The 14,453-nt window shown below is 46.2% G+C and overlaps 1 protein-coding gene across 1 annotated transcript in view; it reads right to left on the bottom strand.

Annotated features, from left to right (window-relative positions):
- Positions 1 to 3,030: 3,030 nt before the first annotated feature.
- The window catches only part of LOC144170526 (heterogeneous nuclear ribonucleoprotein K-like), a 32,567-nt gene continuing 21,144 nt past the window's right edge, over positions 3,031 to 14,453 (bottom strand). Inside the window, exons 7-13 of the mRNA XM_077700382.1 lie at positions 12,334 to 12,453; positions 9,153 to 9,281; positions 8,925 to 9,079; positions 8,036 to 8,212; positions 7,124 to 7,212; positions 4,175 to 4,222; positions 3,031 to 3,810 (exon numbers count right to left, since the gene is read on the bottom strand). Coding sequence (XP_077556508.1) covers positions 4,215 to 4,222; positions 7,124 to 7,212; positions 8,036 to 8,212; positions 8,925 to 9,079; positions 9,153 to 9,281; positions 12,334 to 12,453 — 678 coding nt within the window. The 3' untranslated portion in view covers positions 3,031 to 3,810; positions 4,175 to 4,214. The remainder of the gene's footprint in view (positions 3,811 to 4,174; positions 4,223 to 7,123; positions 7,213 to 8,035; positions 8,213 to 8,924; positions 9,080 to 9,152; positions 9,282 to 12,333; positions 12,454 to 14,453) is intronic.

Genomic DNA, 14,453 nt, shown 5'->3' with positions numbered 1-14,453 from the left:
TATCTCAGTTTCTAGTCTATAGTTCTTTAAACTTGTTCGTTTTTAAGGCGCCGAAGTGCAATTATATAAGATGGCAAGTTGTTGACAAGCTGTTTTGCAACTTGTATTATTGCTTTTACCTTGTGCGTTTTTAAGGTTCCCAAGTGCAATTATTAGATGACAAGTTGTTGACAAGCTGTTTTGCAACTTTTATGATTGCTCAGAACAAATAAAGGGTTCACAATGAATCTTGCCGGTGCAGTTTGTGGATCGCAGTTTCTAGTCGATTGGGAGGTTCCCGTTCTTTTACCTTGTGCGTTAAGGTTCCCAAGTGCAATTATTAGATGACAAGTTGACAAGCTCTTTTGCAACTTGTATGATTGCTCAGAACAAATAAAGGGTTCACAAGGAATCTTGCCGGTGCAGTTTGTGGATCGCAGTTTCCAGTCAATTGCGAGGTTCCCGTTCTTTCACCTTGAGCGTTTTTAAGGTTCCCAAGTGCAATTATTAGATGAAAAGTTGTTGACAAGCTGTTTTTCAACTTGTATGATTGCGCAGAACAAATAAAGGGTTCACAAGGAATCTTGCAGGGCAAGTTTGTGGATCGCAGTTTCTAGTCTATCGGGAGGTTTCTATTCTTTAAACGTGTTTTGTAAGGTGCCCAAGTGCAATTATATAAAATGGCAAGTTGTTGACAAGCTGTTTTGCAACACTTGTATTATTGCTCAGAACAAATATCACAAGGAATCTTGCAGGTGCAGTTTGTGGATCGCAGTTTCTATTCTATCGGAAAGTTCCCTTCTTTTACCTTGTGCGTTTTTAAGGTTCCCAAGTGCAATTATTAAACGACAAGTTGAGCTGTTTTGCAACTTGTATGATTGCGCAGTTTCTAGTATATTGGGAGGTTCCCGTTCTTTTACCTTGTGCGTTAAGGTTCCCAAGTGCAATTATTAGATGACAAGTTGTTGACAAGCTGTTTTGCAACTTGTATGATTGCTCACAACAAATAAAGGGTTCACAAGGAATCTTGCAGGGCAAGTTTGCGGATCGCAGTTTCTAGTCTATCGGGAGGTTTCTATTCTTTAAACGTGTTTTTTAAGGTGCCCAAGTGCAATTATATAAATGGCAAGTTGTTGACAAGCTGTTTTGCAACTTGTATTATTGCTCAGAACAAATATCACAAGGAATCTTGCAGGTGCAGTTTGTGGATCGCAGTTTCTATTCTATCGGGAAGTTCCCTTCTTTTACCTTGTGCGTTTTTAAGGTTCCCAAGTGCAATTAGATGACAAGTTGTTGACAAGCTGTTTTGCAACTTGTATGATTGCGCAGTTTCTAGTATATTGGGAGGTTCCCGTTCTTTTACCTTGTGCGTTAGTTAAGGTTCCCAAGTGCAATTATTAGATGACAAGTTGTTGACAAGCTGTTTTGCAACTTGTATGATTGCTCAGAACAAATAAAGGGTTCACAAGGAATCTTGCCAGTTCAGTTTGTGGATCGCAGTTTCTAGTATATTGGGAAGTTCCCTTCTTTTACCTTGTGCGTTTTTAAAGTTCCCAAGTGCAATTATTAGATGACAAGTTGTTGACAAGCTGTTTTGCAACTTGTATGATTGTGCAGTTTCTAGTATATTGGGAGGTTCCCGTTCTTTTACCTTGTGCGTTAAGGTTCCCAAGTGCAATTATTAGATGACAAGTTGTTGACAAGCTGTTTTGCAACTTGTATGATTGCTCAGAACAAATAAAGGGTTCACAAGGAATCTTGCAGGGCAAGTTTGTGGATCGCAGTTTCTAGTCTGACGGGAGGTTTCTATTCTTTAAACGTGTTTTTTAAGGTGCCCAAGTGCAATTATATAAAATGGCAAGTTGTTGACAAGCTGTTTTGCAACTTGTATTATTGCTCAGAACAAATATCGCAAGGAATCTTGCAGGTGCAGTTTGTGGATCGCAGTTTCTATTCTATCGGGAAGTTCCCTTCTTTTACCTTGTGCGTTTTTAAGGTTCCCAAGTGCAATTATTAGATGACAAGTTGTTGACAAGCTGTTTTGCAACTTGTATGATTGTGCAGTTTCTAGTATATTGGGAGGTTCCCGTTCTTTTACCTTGTGCGTTAAGGTTCCCAAGTGCAATTATTAGATGACAAGTTGTTGACAAGCTGTTTTGCAACTTGTAAGATTGCTCAGAACAAATAAAGGGTTCACAAGGAATCTTGCCGGTTCAGTTTGTGGATCGCAGTTTCTAGTATATTGGGAGGTTCCCGTTGGGAGGTTCCCGTTCTTTCACCTTCTGCGTTAAGGTTCCCAAGTGCAATTATTAGATGACAAGTTGTTGACAAGCTATTTTGCAACTTGTATGATTGCTCAGAACAAATAAAGGGTTCACAAGGAATCTTGCAGGTGCAGTTTGTGGATCGCAGTTTCTAGTCTATCGGGAGGTTTCTATTCTTTAAACGTGTTTTGTAAGGTGCCCAAGTGCAATTATATTAAATGAGAAGTTGACAAGCTGTTTTGCAACTTGTATTATTGCTCAGAACAAATAGAGGGTTCACAAGGAATCTTGAAAGAATGCCTCACTCGACTTGTAAAGCTCCAACACGTCAGGTGCAGTTGCATTGCCTGGGTGATGTATTCTACCACGAAGTTGTGTAAAATTAATAGTTCAGTCACTGTTTATGAAACTGCTTTCTAGCCGTTCATCAGTGCCTAGTCTCGTGCACAAAGTGTACTTTCGCAGTTTCCTAGAGGTTTTTTTTTTTTGGTGTACAGTTTGTCACCTCACCTTTCAGTTCATTTAATTAAGGCGGCCACGTGCAGTCTGTGGATCGCAGTTTCTAGTTTATCGGGAAGTTTCCGTTTAGTGTAGTTCACAGCCTAATGTCTTTCAACTCATTTTTAAGGCGCCCAAGTGCAACTATATTAGAGGACAAGTTGTTTTGCAACTTGTATTATTGCTCAGAACAAATAAAGGGTTCACAAGCAATCTTGTAAGAATGTGTTACTTGACTTCTAAAGCTCCAACACATGTATCACCACTTACGAACAAAGACGTGGCAGTGTCCAAAACATACTTAAAGAACCTTTATTCTTCATCTTTCCCCCCCATTTTTGTACATGGCATCAAAGATAACTACAGCACCACAACTAAAAGACTGATGAAATAAAATGGACATTTGCACTGGAAAGGTGCCATGCTGCAACAAGTGGGCGGATGAAGTTTGCCAGCTTCAGTATAGACTTTCAATGGTGCAAAAAAAAAAAATACCGATTGTAACTTCTCGGCTCATGCAGTTTCAAACTCCCCTTTTCTAACATGCACTCACAATATGAAAAACGAAACACAATGGACCTCTTTAGTTGCCAACCGATAACCCTTTATATAAGTGGATTCTCAGGGGGGGGGGACATGGCTCTTGGTAAGCCACGGGGAAATACATTACTCCTCATGAGTTGAAAATAAACTGAAAGCTTCAACAGGTTCAGACATTTCATTCTCTTACAACATGATAATCTTTGACGTCATGAGAGCTAGATGCAAAATGGCCATTTTTCAAGTGCAGCTTCCAAGTGAAGGCGTTGTCGTTTCCTACTTTATTCCAGTGAACATTGGAAACAACCTGCTACTCATGGTCAACTTCACTCGGGAGGGGGAAAACAAAAAGGGAAAGGAAAAAAAAAAAAAAGAAATGAACCCAGCGCTCAGTGAGAACACAATGGGAGGCAGCCGTGTACAGGGAGAGAGGGAATTGAAGAGCAATGTCCCGCCTTAAGTCAATGACAGGAAAAAACAACCAGCTGGCCGGCATCCTGGGGTGGGAGAATATGCTCAGTGCCAAAACCTGCAAAAGGGGGGGGGAGAAAGGAACGTTACACCTGGCAGCTTGCTGAAGAAGTGTGTAACGCAGCAGAAGGGGCATGCAGCAGCAGCGGCAGCAACAACACTGTGTGTGTGAAGAGAGAGAGGGGAAGAAGGCAGGCTCGCAGCTCCAGACAGACCAGGGGGCTTCGCCGCACAGGCTGCCCACCGTCCGAAGATAGTGATTTCTTGTTTCCCTCAAGACAGAACAACAAAATCACTAGTCTTCCAGGCGGGAGGCAGCAGAGAAGAAGAGGAGGAGCAGCTTTTTGGAGGCAAGACATTGCATGCAGCCAGAGAGAGAGAAGGAGTGAGCAGGAAACCCCACTGGGCACCATGCCGCTTACCTTGGTATGCCAACAACACCAGCTCTTGCCAGAGCAGCCTTTATCGCCCTGCACAAGAACAGGTGATGGCGACAGTGTTACAAACAACCCTTTTACTTCCATCGCAATGAATCTGCAATTACAATATCCAATGGCATGGTCCCAAGATGCTGGAAACTCTTGCAGTTGAGCCCCACAAGCAAGCAAAGGACCGACCCCAATCTCTGCAATGCGCAGAGTGTGGCTACACTTGTCCTAAGTGCAAGTTTTCCTGGCCCCTCGCAGGTATTGCATTCTATGGTATGGGGTAACCCACCATCTGCCACATGCATTGCACACAGCACCAGAGGGAATACCTCCCTAACTCCCAGGCGAGAGCTCCACCAGACCTTGACGATGCAGCCTTTCAGTACATTCCACCTATGTCTGCCTTATGCAATCCAAGATTGGCAGTTACAGCTCGCGCTAAACACCACATCTCCAAGTTATTATCCTCAGAACTTTTGAACACGCATACCGTATTTACTCGCATAATGAACCCACTTTTTTTTTCCAGAAAATTCAGCATGAATTTCAGAAGAGGGTTCATTATGCGGGAAAAAAATTGCAACAGACTTTAAAAGTTGACATTTCATACAATAAAGTTGCTAAGAGAAGCGCTGCCAGAGCCTCAACATTTTCATAAAATCACGTAGGTAACTATTTAATGAAATTTTTATTTTATTCGCAACTCGTCATCGTCCCCCATCGCCATGGAGCTGTGCTCCTTGCTGAAGTCACTTGCGGCCTCACTTTTGTTGTTGGCCCACAGTGCACAGTCCTCCGTGCCGTCAAGGCACCCCAAAATGTCTTTTCTGGCACCGGCAAACTTCCCTTCTCTGTGCCCATGAAACGCACGCCGATCCCTGTTCACCGCCCAAGAACTTCTCGTTTTCGCCCATAGCGTACACGCACTGGGTTTCCATGTTCCATGCGCCGTTTCCATGTGCATCAATGCATGCTCCACCACCTTAGTTTAAAATCGGCTGTGTAGCTCATTTCGTACGGCGCACACCAGAGATACCAAAAGAAAAAAAAAGGGTTGATTCTTTTGTGATAGGAATCAGAAAACACGAAAGTAAAATGTGCAGCGAAATCTGCAGCTGAGCAGGATTTGCGGGTTGGCGGCTGTTTTGTGGGTGTGCTTGGCGAGCGACGTCCTGCTGGCGGGTTGCTTCAGCAAAGGTGTACTGCCGTTATTTCAGTGACGGATATGACGTCAGTGAAATCTTGGGGTATCGCGGCATCCTACACTTTCGTGTTAGAATATAAAACCCGAAAACGAACCCAAAGTATAACGTACTCATTAGTAAAAAAAGTTTCTTTCCCGCAAGAAAACCCTGCTGCAGAGGTGCACCCTCTACAGGCCACCTGCTTCGTTGTACAGGCGTCACTTCTGTGACGGATATGACGTCGGCGAAATCTTCGTGTATCCGGGAATAAAACACTTTCGTGTTAAAAAAGGTAGGAACACAGCTAACAACAAAGCCACGGAGCATAATGGCGAAGTTGTGGAATAGCAAGAGTAGAGGAGTGCGGAGTGCATTCAGTGCTTTGCCCGCACGCCAGCGGAACCAGCCGGAGCAGCAAAGAGCAAGAAAGGAGTGCGGAGTACGTTTTGTCCTTCGTTTGCACCCTGCAGCATTTTTATGGCGCAAGAAGGTTTTTTTTGCGTTCAGCAGGTGGCGCTCTGCAAGCGCACAATGTTTAAATTGTGAGCCACGGCATTTGCGCTCATGTCTCCGGCTACTGCTGAGATTTCTTTTTGTTGGAATGCATTTTTAGCAATCCTGCGCTTACTGTACTGCGATATCAAGTTACTGCGATTGCCTAGAGCATCAGCAACTATGCTGAGATAAAAACATATTCCCGCTACATTTTTTATTCAAAGTGACAAAAAAGTAAATTCTCAAGAAGAAAAGTGGGGGGAGGGTTCATTACGCGAGTGGGTTCATTATGCAAGTAAATACAGTAATTTGATGAATGCAATCTATGAGGCACACAGCACGCTAAGACGATACGAGGATAAAGCTCGACAGCGCATTGGTACACAGGTCGTCAGTTACTGTGGCAGCACTCTCAACGCTGACTTCGCTGGTGCTCCCGAAAACCAACACGGAGGAACAAGCAAGAGATCAGTGCTAGCATGTTGGCTATGGTAGTGTGTGACCTGTTGCAACCAAGTTTCACTTCACCTAAGAGGCGTTAACAACTGACAGTGCAAACTGCGAAGTACAACTTCGTTGTAGGCCTCCTTCTTTGATGGACACTGAATGCCTGACCAAATGATGCGCTGAAGTGACGTGTGTTCTCTGGAACACCAGGGGCTTCAGAGGGCATGACAAAAATGAGATATGGAGTGGGGAATGGTGGTAGCGTGTGAAGCTGTCACACGTATGCAACCTGCAACTTAGCAATGGATGCCGTAGTAAAAAAACAGGCACAATCCTGGCAGACATGGTCAAGGATTTCGCCAGGGGTACACAGACGATCCTTCTACAAAAAACATTGCAGGCCATTTTCAGGGTCCTATGAGGTTCTCGGCAAACCACATCTCGATCAGTCGTGTGAACCTCTCAACCCCATTAGGCTAGAGTGGCAAGATGATGTGGAAGGTCAATTTCCTAAACAAGGTGCTTTTTCACTTGCCTTGTCCAAGGTGCCTTGTTGACAAACAGTGCAACAGATGGCACAGAGTAAACTAAATGACACTGCCTCATGTAGTTTTGTCCAGACTTTCGACGCTGTTACTCAAAATGAGAAAGACATGCACCAACTGGGCCCCCAAACACTCGTCTAGAATTCAGCCTTCCTCTCCACTGGTGGCACATGTGTATGGGTCAAGTCAAATTGCCAGCTCTGATCCACAGCTTGCCCTGCTGGGCACTAGAGCCCCCTTCCCCTCGGCCAGCGCCTTCGGCAGCAGCTCACCGTTGTAGCTTCCTCTGCCGTAGCTGCCCCTTGCCATGCCTCCTCCTCCTCCTCCTCCTCCTCCGCCCCGGTACGGGCGCTGCGCATCTCTGCAAGCGAAGGAAAAGGTCCCACCACACGGCTCGGCTCAAGATAACTCGGCACTGCTGCTGCGCATGGAGACACAATCAAGGGTGCCAGAAAAGTTTTTCCATGGCTAGATAATTGGGAAAACGTAGGCAGGGATGCAACACCTGCAGGAACTTCCTGCACTCAATGAATGCCACTGAGCAATGCCATCCACCACTTCGGACGGATCAGCTGATGCATCAAGAACAATTTAGTATCCACAAGGATGTGGCATCATCTCTGTGTGGCCTCTTGCAGCCTGGTGACATGATAGCCCGACTTACTCTGCTCTTGCAATGTGCAGTCAAAATCAAAAGAAATATACAGTGAAGCACTTTGATATTAATTTGAAGCTTGCAATGGTTAGTAAGCGAGTATTTTGCCAGCCATACGAATATACACAAAAAACAGATGCTGGATTTTGCCTCGGACAGTCCAGTGCTGATAATCAGCGAGTCACACTCTGGTCGCCCGTATCCTGACAAGAACAAGTGTCCAGATGAGCTCTAGCAGCACAATTCTGGTCATATGGAAACTTTCGAGCTTGCGATTTATTAATCGTCTAAAACTAGTACCGTACCCGCTACCTTGCAGTGCAGAGGTGAGATTCTCCATTCGGTTTTACTAGAAGGCTGATCTTTGGTTCCCACCAGACTACATGCTTTGAGCGACAGCCCGCTTTGTCCCAACCCCCCCGCATATGCCACAATGGAATGTTTGCATGTAACAGAGGTTATAACGCAAGTGGTGTAATTTAAAATCTGGCACCTTTCGAATGCAGCCTTCCCTGTAATGGAGGCGTACCTGTGCATGCCGCCAGCTCCCAGGGGTGGGGGGCTGTGCCACGGGCGTGCTGCTTCATCAGCGGCAAATGGGGGGGGCCCCTGCGGGCTGGCTTCTCCCCAGGGCGCACGCTTGGGCCCACGGCTCCGGGCAAAGGCATCCACAGGCTCATCGCGCCAGAAGGCCACATTGCCACCCCTGCCGGCAGAGAGGGAAGGGGGAAGGGACAGACACCATCATGCACTGCAAGCACTTCACCTCCTCTTTTGAAGCACACCAAGCCAACAGTTCGCCTCTGACCCCCTCTCATATTTCGCTTTATCTGCACTCCGAAAAGCGGCTTGCTTGCACAATGTGCAGCCAGCTAAAGACCATACAGACAGCCCTCTACAAGTGTCTCATTTCAAGAGATCTGTCTGTCTGCTACGCTGTTGCGGTCAAACCCCATATACTGGTTAGAACAATATACTGGATATCACAATGCAAAGGCCAGGCCACATCAGCCAGGTCAGCCACATCAGCCAGGTCAGCCACATCATGCATTCCACAGCAAAATGAACCACGCACTACAGTACTGCGATGCCACTTGCACCAATGGGCATGAACTGTTACTATCCAATGCTACCCACAAACTACAGCACCGTGCTGAAAAATTGTATGCAAGTACTTTTGCTTGGAGGAACCACCCGTAAAATTTGACGTCACTCTAAAGCATGTTTTTAACTGCGTGCACCATCGCCCATTTTTGATAACCACCCACTGTGGACCATTGACAGAGACGGCAGATAGTTCAACTCAGCAAAACAAAGGGAGAAAAAAGGCAATTTCTTGACCCACATCTCCCACTACCCCCCCCACACTGACAGGCTAGGCTGCATTTCTCCTCTGGACGACCCCTGGCGGCACTCACCCGCGAGTCAGCCCCGCAGCCATGCCAGCGAGCGAGCCAATGCTCACAGCAGCGGCGGCCCCAGCGGCCCCCTCGGAAAAGCCTCCGTACTCCTGGGAAAACTCGGGGTCAAAGTTGTGTGGGTCGTACGGCTTGTTCAGGCCCTTGATGGGAGCCTGCAGGGGAGGAGGACGGGCAGCGCACGGGGTGAGAGGAGAGCCCACAGGGAACGGGGAGGGAGGGACTCACCGCTCCAGTGATGTCGCAGATCTGCTTGATGCAGTCCACGACCACAGAGGGTGAGCCGGTCACCTTGACAATGCGCTCAGTGGATCCTGGACAGCAGCTCCCGTGGACCTTGATGTTGGCCCCCGTCGACTGCCCCGGGGGGGGAAGAAGGAAGCCAGGTCACAAGTGGCGCCACGGACGGGCACAGACAGACACACTCATCTTTTTCCACTGACTACGGGAACGTTCCGATTCACAGACATCTAGGGAAGTGGCCTAATTAGACGTCTATCGAGGCATAAAAGCAACGAGAACTAAAACGGCACGGCCTCTATTGCGGCAGACAAAAGCACCGTAGCAGACATGTCAAAGGGGCTGTGGACGACAACATTATTATAATAAATACGGGGCAATTCAATCTAACCAAATCAACCATCATCCTAGTAAGAAATTGTGTGAGTACTTTAAATAAGGAAATGGATTTGTTGCAACTGTACATAGTATGCATAAAGGAGGGGCTGGCGCCTTTTAAATCTTCGCACAGCAGTAAACGATAAAGATCCTAGCGGATTATGCATAGTGTCACCTTAAAAGAAAATTTATACGTTGAGGAAAGCATTTGAAGGACAAACCAACAACATAGCCAGCAAACATAAAGAAAGCAACACACATGTAAAGTGGAAAATGTCCTGCAAAGAGCTACACTTGTTGGGTAATAAAGTCAAAATACAGGAGTCGTGCAGCAGCCTTGTGCTACGACCCATTGTCTCTTCGAAGGGCAGCTCCTCAGCAGTCTGTTCAGATGACATGCTTGCCAGCGGAAAGGTCAGGCCAGACTGGCCATCTGTGCTCACAACGGCAGCTGGCTATTGCACCATGAAATCTAACTGCCAACCGTATAAAATTTTGTCTCAACATTACCTGATATTGCCCTCCCTATTTTTTATGAAAATTACGGCATAAGAGATCACAACCATCACGCTGATGATGCCTCCCCATGGTTTAGCCAAAAATACAATGTTGCCAATATTAGCCACAGCTTGGCTCTTAAAGGTACACTGAAATGATATGTAAACATTGTGGGATTACAAGCGCACACTGTAGCCTGGAGTCCCTAGGCCATGTTTCGACAACTCTTGGTGTGTTTACGCGACTATTTAGAAGAAAAGTAAATTCAAAAGTGCTGCCCTCCTCCTGCATCATCCTTGCCAATTTCCTATGACGTTCCGTATGACGCTTACTCGAAGCAGGCTCGGCTTGACTGTGCTACTGTGCGGCTTACCTGACCCTCTGACAGAGTCAGCCGGCCAGCTGGCCGCCTGCGGGTTATCGCAATTTGCTCGCTCAGCTAAAACTGAGCCACAACATGGTCTGTGCCTGGAAGAATGTGCCTTTAGTTTGTAGACTATATATGTGCTTTTAGTTTGTAGACTATATGATGCTTAGTAAAAAGTCTATGAAGTCGAAGTAGCTTCACACAAGTGCACATGCAACGCTTCGCTGACTGGTAAGCTAGTAGAACTACAGGTGGAGGAAGAGTATGTAAAGTTGATGTACATACTAAGGAATTAAAAGCGACCATAACGTTTATTGTAAAGCGTAAAACCAAGGTGCTGGAAGCGCTTTTTGTGCTGGGTGAACAAGCACAGCGGTCAGCAGCAAGACAACACATCTGCAATCACTTTTCCACCCTCAGGAATGCAGTCGCTAGAGGTAAGATATTCGTGGGAATTTGGAGGACGCTCACTGCACAAGGGTTAGTCAAGGAATAGTCATCTAAGCTACTGGCAATACCGAAACTAAAAAAGAATAATAAAGCTATGCAATATATCTTTATATTTCCTTCCCCGACAGCGCTATGGACATGGTGAAGTGGTCTGAAGCACAGGGTGCAGTGTGTCGTAATTAGAAAGTTCAAATCCACGATAAAACTTTTTTTTTTAGTTGATTTTTTCGCACTTAGGTAATGTCTTCTATACTGAATTCACCACTTTGCGCTGCAACCTTCATTGCTGCACGAGTGAAATAGCAGATCGCTTGCAGACTGACACTGACGCGCTGGTGAGTTCACCATGGCATGGTGTTGCAGGAGCAACGACTGCTTGCGGGCACAGTGCCGAATCAGCTGACTCTCGAGCTGACTGTCTTACAACACCGGCACGAGTCAGGCAAACTATGCAACTACTGGCAGCAGTACAGGTGTGTTTGTGGAGTAGTAATTGAAGTATTGCAGGTTTGTGCACAGCACCATCTGATGCTGTATTCAAGTTTGTGTCCTTTTGAGGTTTGTTCCCAATTTCTACCGCTCATGTTAAGGGGTTTCAAAGACTCCATGTTTATAAAACCAGTAGTTGTAAGAACTAAAAAAAAAAAAAAAAAAAAGAACCAGAGGATGCCACCAGGAATGCAGCAAATTGCTCGGATGACCGCTCAACTATGGCCAGAATCTCGTCAGGAAGCCTTCAGAATCCCAACAAGAAAAATGTACAGGAAGTTATCCTGTATCCTATACAAGAACGCGCAAGGCTGCTTTTGTGCATGCCCCAATTTATTTCTCTGATCACTCTGACACCACGTACACAACTGCGTACATTTGTAAGGTTTGCTGTTTAACCGTTTCACTGCCAATTTTTTTTAAGGTCGCCCCGAGCTGGCTTTTCTTTTTCTTCATGTTCGCTCAGTGGAAATTTAATGCTTAATGCACTACGATGCTCTGCAAGACATGCAAACACTTTACTCAAGATTAGCTTATCCAACACCAACGTTGCACCGAATACAACCTAATTATTACTTAAAAACTTCCAGGTGTTTGGAAAACTTTTTAGTATGATGTTCTTCAGAACAACACACCACACATAGCGGCAACTGGTTGATAACATGCAGATAATGAGACTTCCTTTGCTGCTTTGGTCCCATCCGACTTGCCACAGCAAACATGGTCATGCTGCTGAGATAAGACAAAGCGATGCGAATGAAGAAACATGCACTCTATCTGTTTTTTTAAAATGTACCCGACATGACCTATGCATTTATGTGACTTTTCAAATTAGGTGGTGGTGTGACATACCCACAATAATTTTTTTATGCAAGTTGTCTCAGGAGTGGCAGGGAGTTGGGTAAAGAGGCAGCACAGGTATAATCAAGCACGGCAAAGGAGTGTGCGTGTGTGGTTGCTTGAGTTATCTTGGAACTGGAAGCCCACCTCACGGAGTTCCTTGATGCGGCATCCCCCACGGCCAATGATGCAGCCAGCATGGCTCTGGTGCATCAGCAGGCGCATCTCGCTCTCCGTGCCTCCATTCTGGCCAGTGTGCTGAACCAGCTGCGCAGCGGGACAGGCACACAACACACTTTTGTGCTGATAGCAACCACCTTCGGTATCGCGAACGCAAGGCAAGATGAGAAAGAAAATCTTATGCTCTGCGGCAACCGTTCATAGACACTAAGAAATGCAGCCATGCTCCCTCAAAACACATACAAAGGAATTTAAAGCCAAGCTCGCCGTTTGCAAGACCGCGCTTACAGTTCGTAAGACCCTGCAGCACCGGCCGATGTGGAAAAAGAAAGATGAAATACCGTATTTACTCGCATAATCCTCGCACTTTTTTTTCGGAAAAGTCAATGCGAAGATAAGGGTGCGAGAATTACGCGGGGAAAAAAATCTGGTGCACAGTGTTGCCAATTTGCCTTCTGCCAGTCCCGCTAAATGTAGCGGTCGTTTTTTGTATATGTAAGCTCAGTGTTGCCAACAGCAGCTATTTCGTTTTATTTTACTATTTACAACGTGAACAGTCTCCCGTCGATCAGCGTTTCTGGCGCGCGCCCTATCTCGTCGGCGTCACGTGCGTGCCCTACTTCAGTAACGCACGTTGAAGCCGGTGACGCCGAAGTGCCTGCCTGCGGCGCGGCTGCCGTGTTCGATCGCGTACTCTATCGCTTTCAATTTGAAAGCGGCAATGTAGCTGGCGTTCTTCCCCATGGCGAAGCGGCACCAGGCACAAAATAAAGAGTCAAAAAGTTCTCAAAATGGCAGCGAAATATCCACCACTGACGCGAGTGACTCACTGACTGCTGCTGCTCAACGACGGGACCACGACGGCGACACGACGACACGACAGCGGGCTGCGCGAACGCAGTCTAGTTGCGCGCACGCGAAACCGGCTCAAGTACAGTGCGAGTAGCATGTTAGGGCACCTGTTAGGGAGTAGCCATGCAGGTTGTTGGGGCGCCTGGATGGCCTTGGATACACAGCGCTCTCCGCCGAACGGAGAGGCGGCGGGGGAGGGCGCGCGTTGGAGAGCGCGTGCACCATGCGGGTTTCGCGAGCAGGCAACTTTCGCCGCTGCAAAGTTGGGGGTGCGAGGATTATGCGAGGAACCAAAAAATCCAAGTTTTGGTGGCTCACATTAGGGGTGCGAGGATTACGCGAGTGCGAGGATTACGCGAGTATATACGGTAAAGACTGCACCTGTTTTTAAATGCTGTGCATTGGAGTGATAAACAAAGAATGACTTGAGAGAGAGAGAGAGAGTAAACGCATTTATTACGAAAAGCAATGGGCAGGAGTCCTCAGTTCAAGACCCCTTGAGCTTTTCCGGCCTCAACAGCCCTGATCACCAAGTTGCGATGTTGTTACACTCACACGTTTTGTTTATAGTACGCTAGCGCTTATAGTGCGAATTTCGCAGCTCTCACGACATGCATTACAAGCGGTCTACACTGTATTTCTTTATATGGATCCAAGGTACTTGAGTACAGATGCTTCGTACATGACATATTCTCGCCCCCCACAGACACTGATTACAACAATACGAAGTAACTTTCCATGTGCACAACATTCAAGATTTGTTCTCTAGATTTTTCCACAATAAATGAAGTCAATCTCAATGAAGAATGTGTGCAAAGTTGCAACAGCCTGCGGCTCAGTTTTCTGGAGCATCTGCACAGAAGGAATGCTCTTGTGTTTTTTCACAGTTTACATCGTCGGACCGAAGACCTATTTTTTGGGGTTATTTTTAGCATTTTGCAACAAATTTGGTACAAGACGTGAACAATTGTATAACAGCACCGCTCTCCTTATAAATAACCTCCCCATATATTTTTCTGCGGAGCATAGTTTGTTGTGCTCCCCCCCCCCCCCCCCCCCCCCCCCTAAAGCAACTCTTCATTCAACCGGACTCCTAAAAAAATTCTTTAATTCTACTGATTTCAGTTTGTGTAAATGCTACAATTAACTTGTTTTCATTTTCTTAAAGGTGTTGTGCCAAAGCCAGTTTTGCAGTGATGAAAGATACTGGCTATGCTAAAAAGCAAAAGGTGCAG

This window comes from Haemaphysalis longicornis, unplaced genomic scaffold, assembly GCF_048455015.1.
Source record: "Haemaphysalis longicornis isolate Haplotype H1 unplaced genomic scaffold, Haemaphysalis longicornis Haplotype H1 scaffold_2, whole genome shotgun sequence".
Lineage (NCBI taxonomy): Eukaryota > Metazoa > Arthropoda > Arachnida > Ixodida > Ixodidae > Haemaphysalis > Haemaphysalis longicornis.
Note: the sequence above shows the minus strand (reverse complement) of the source record. Positions and strands in the feature narration are given on the sequence as shown.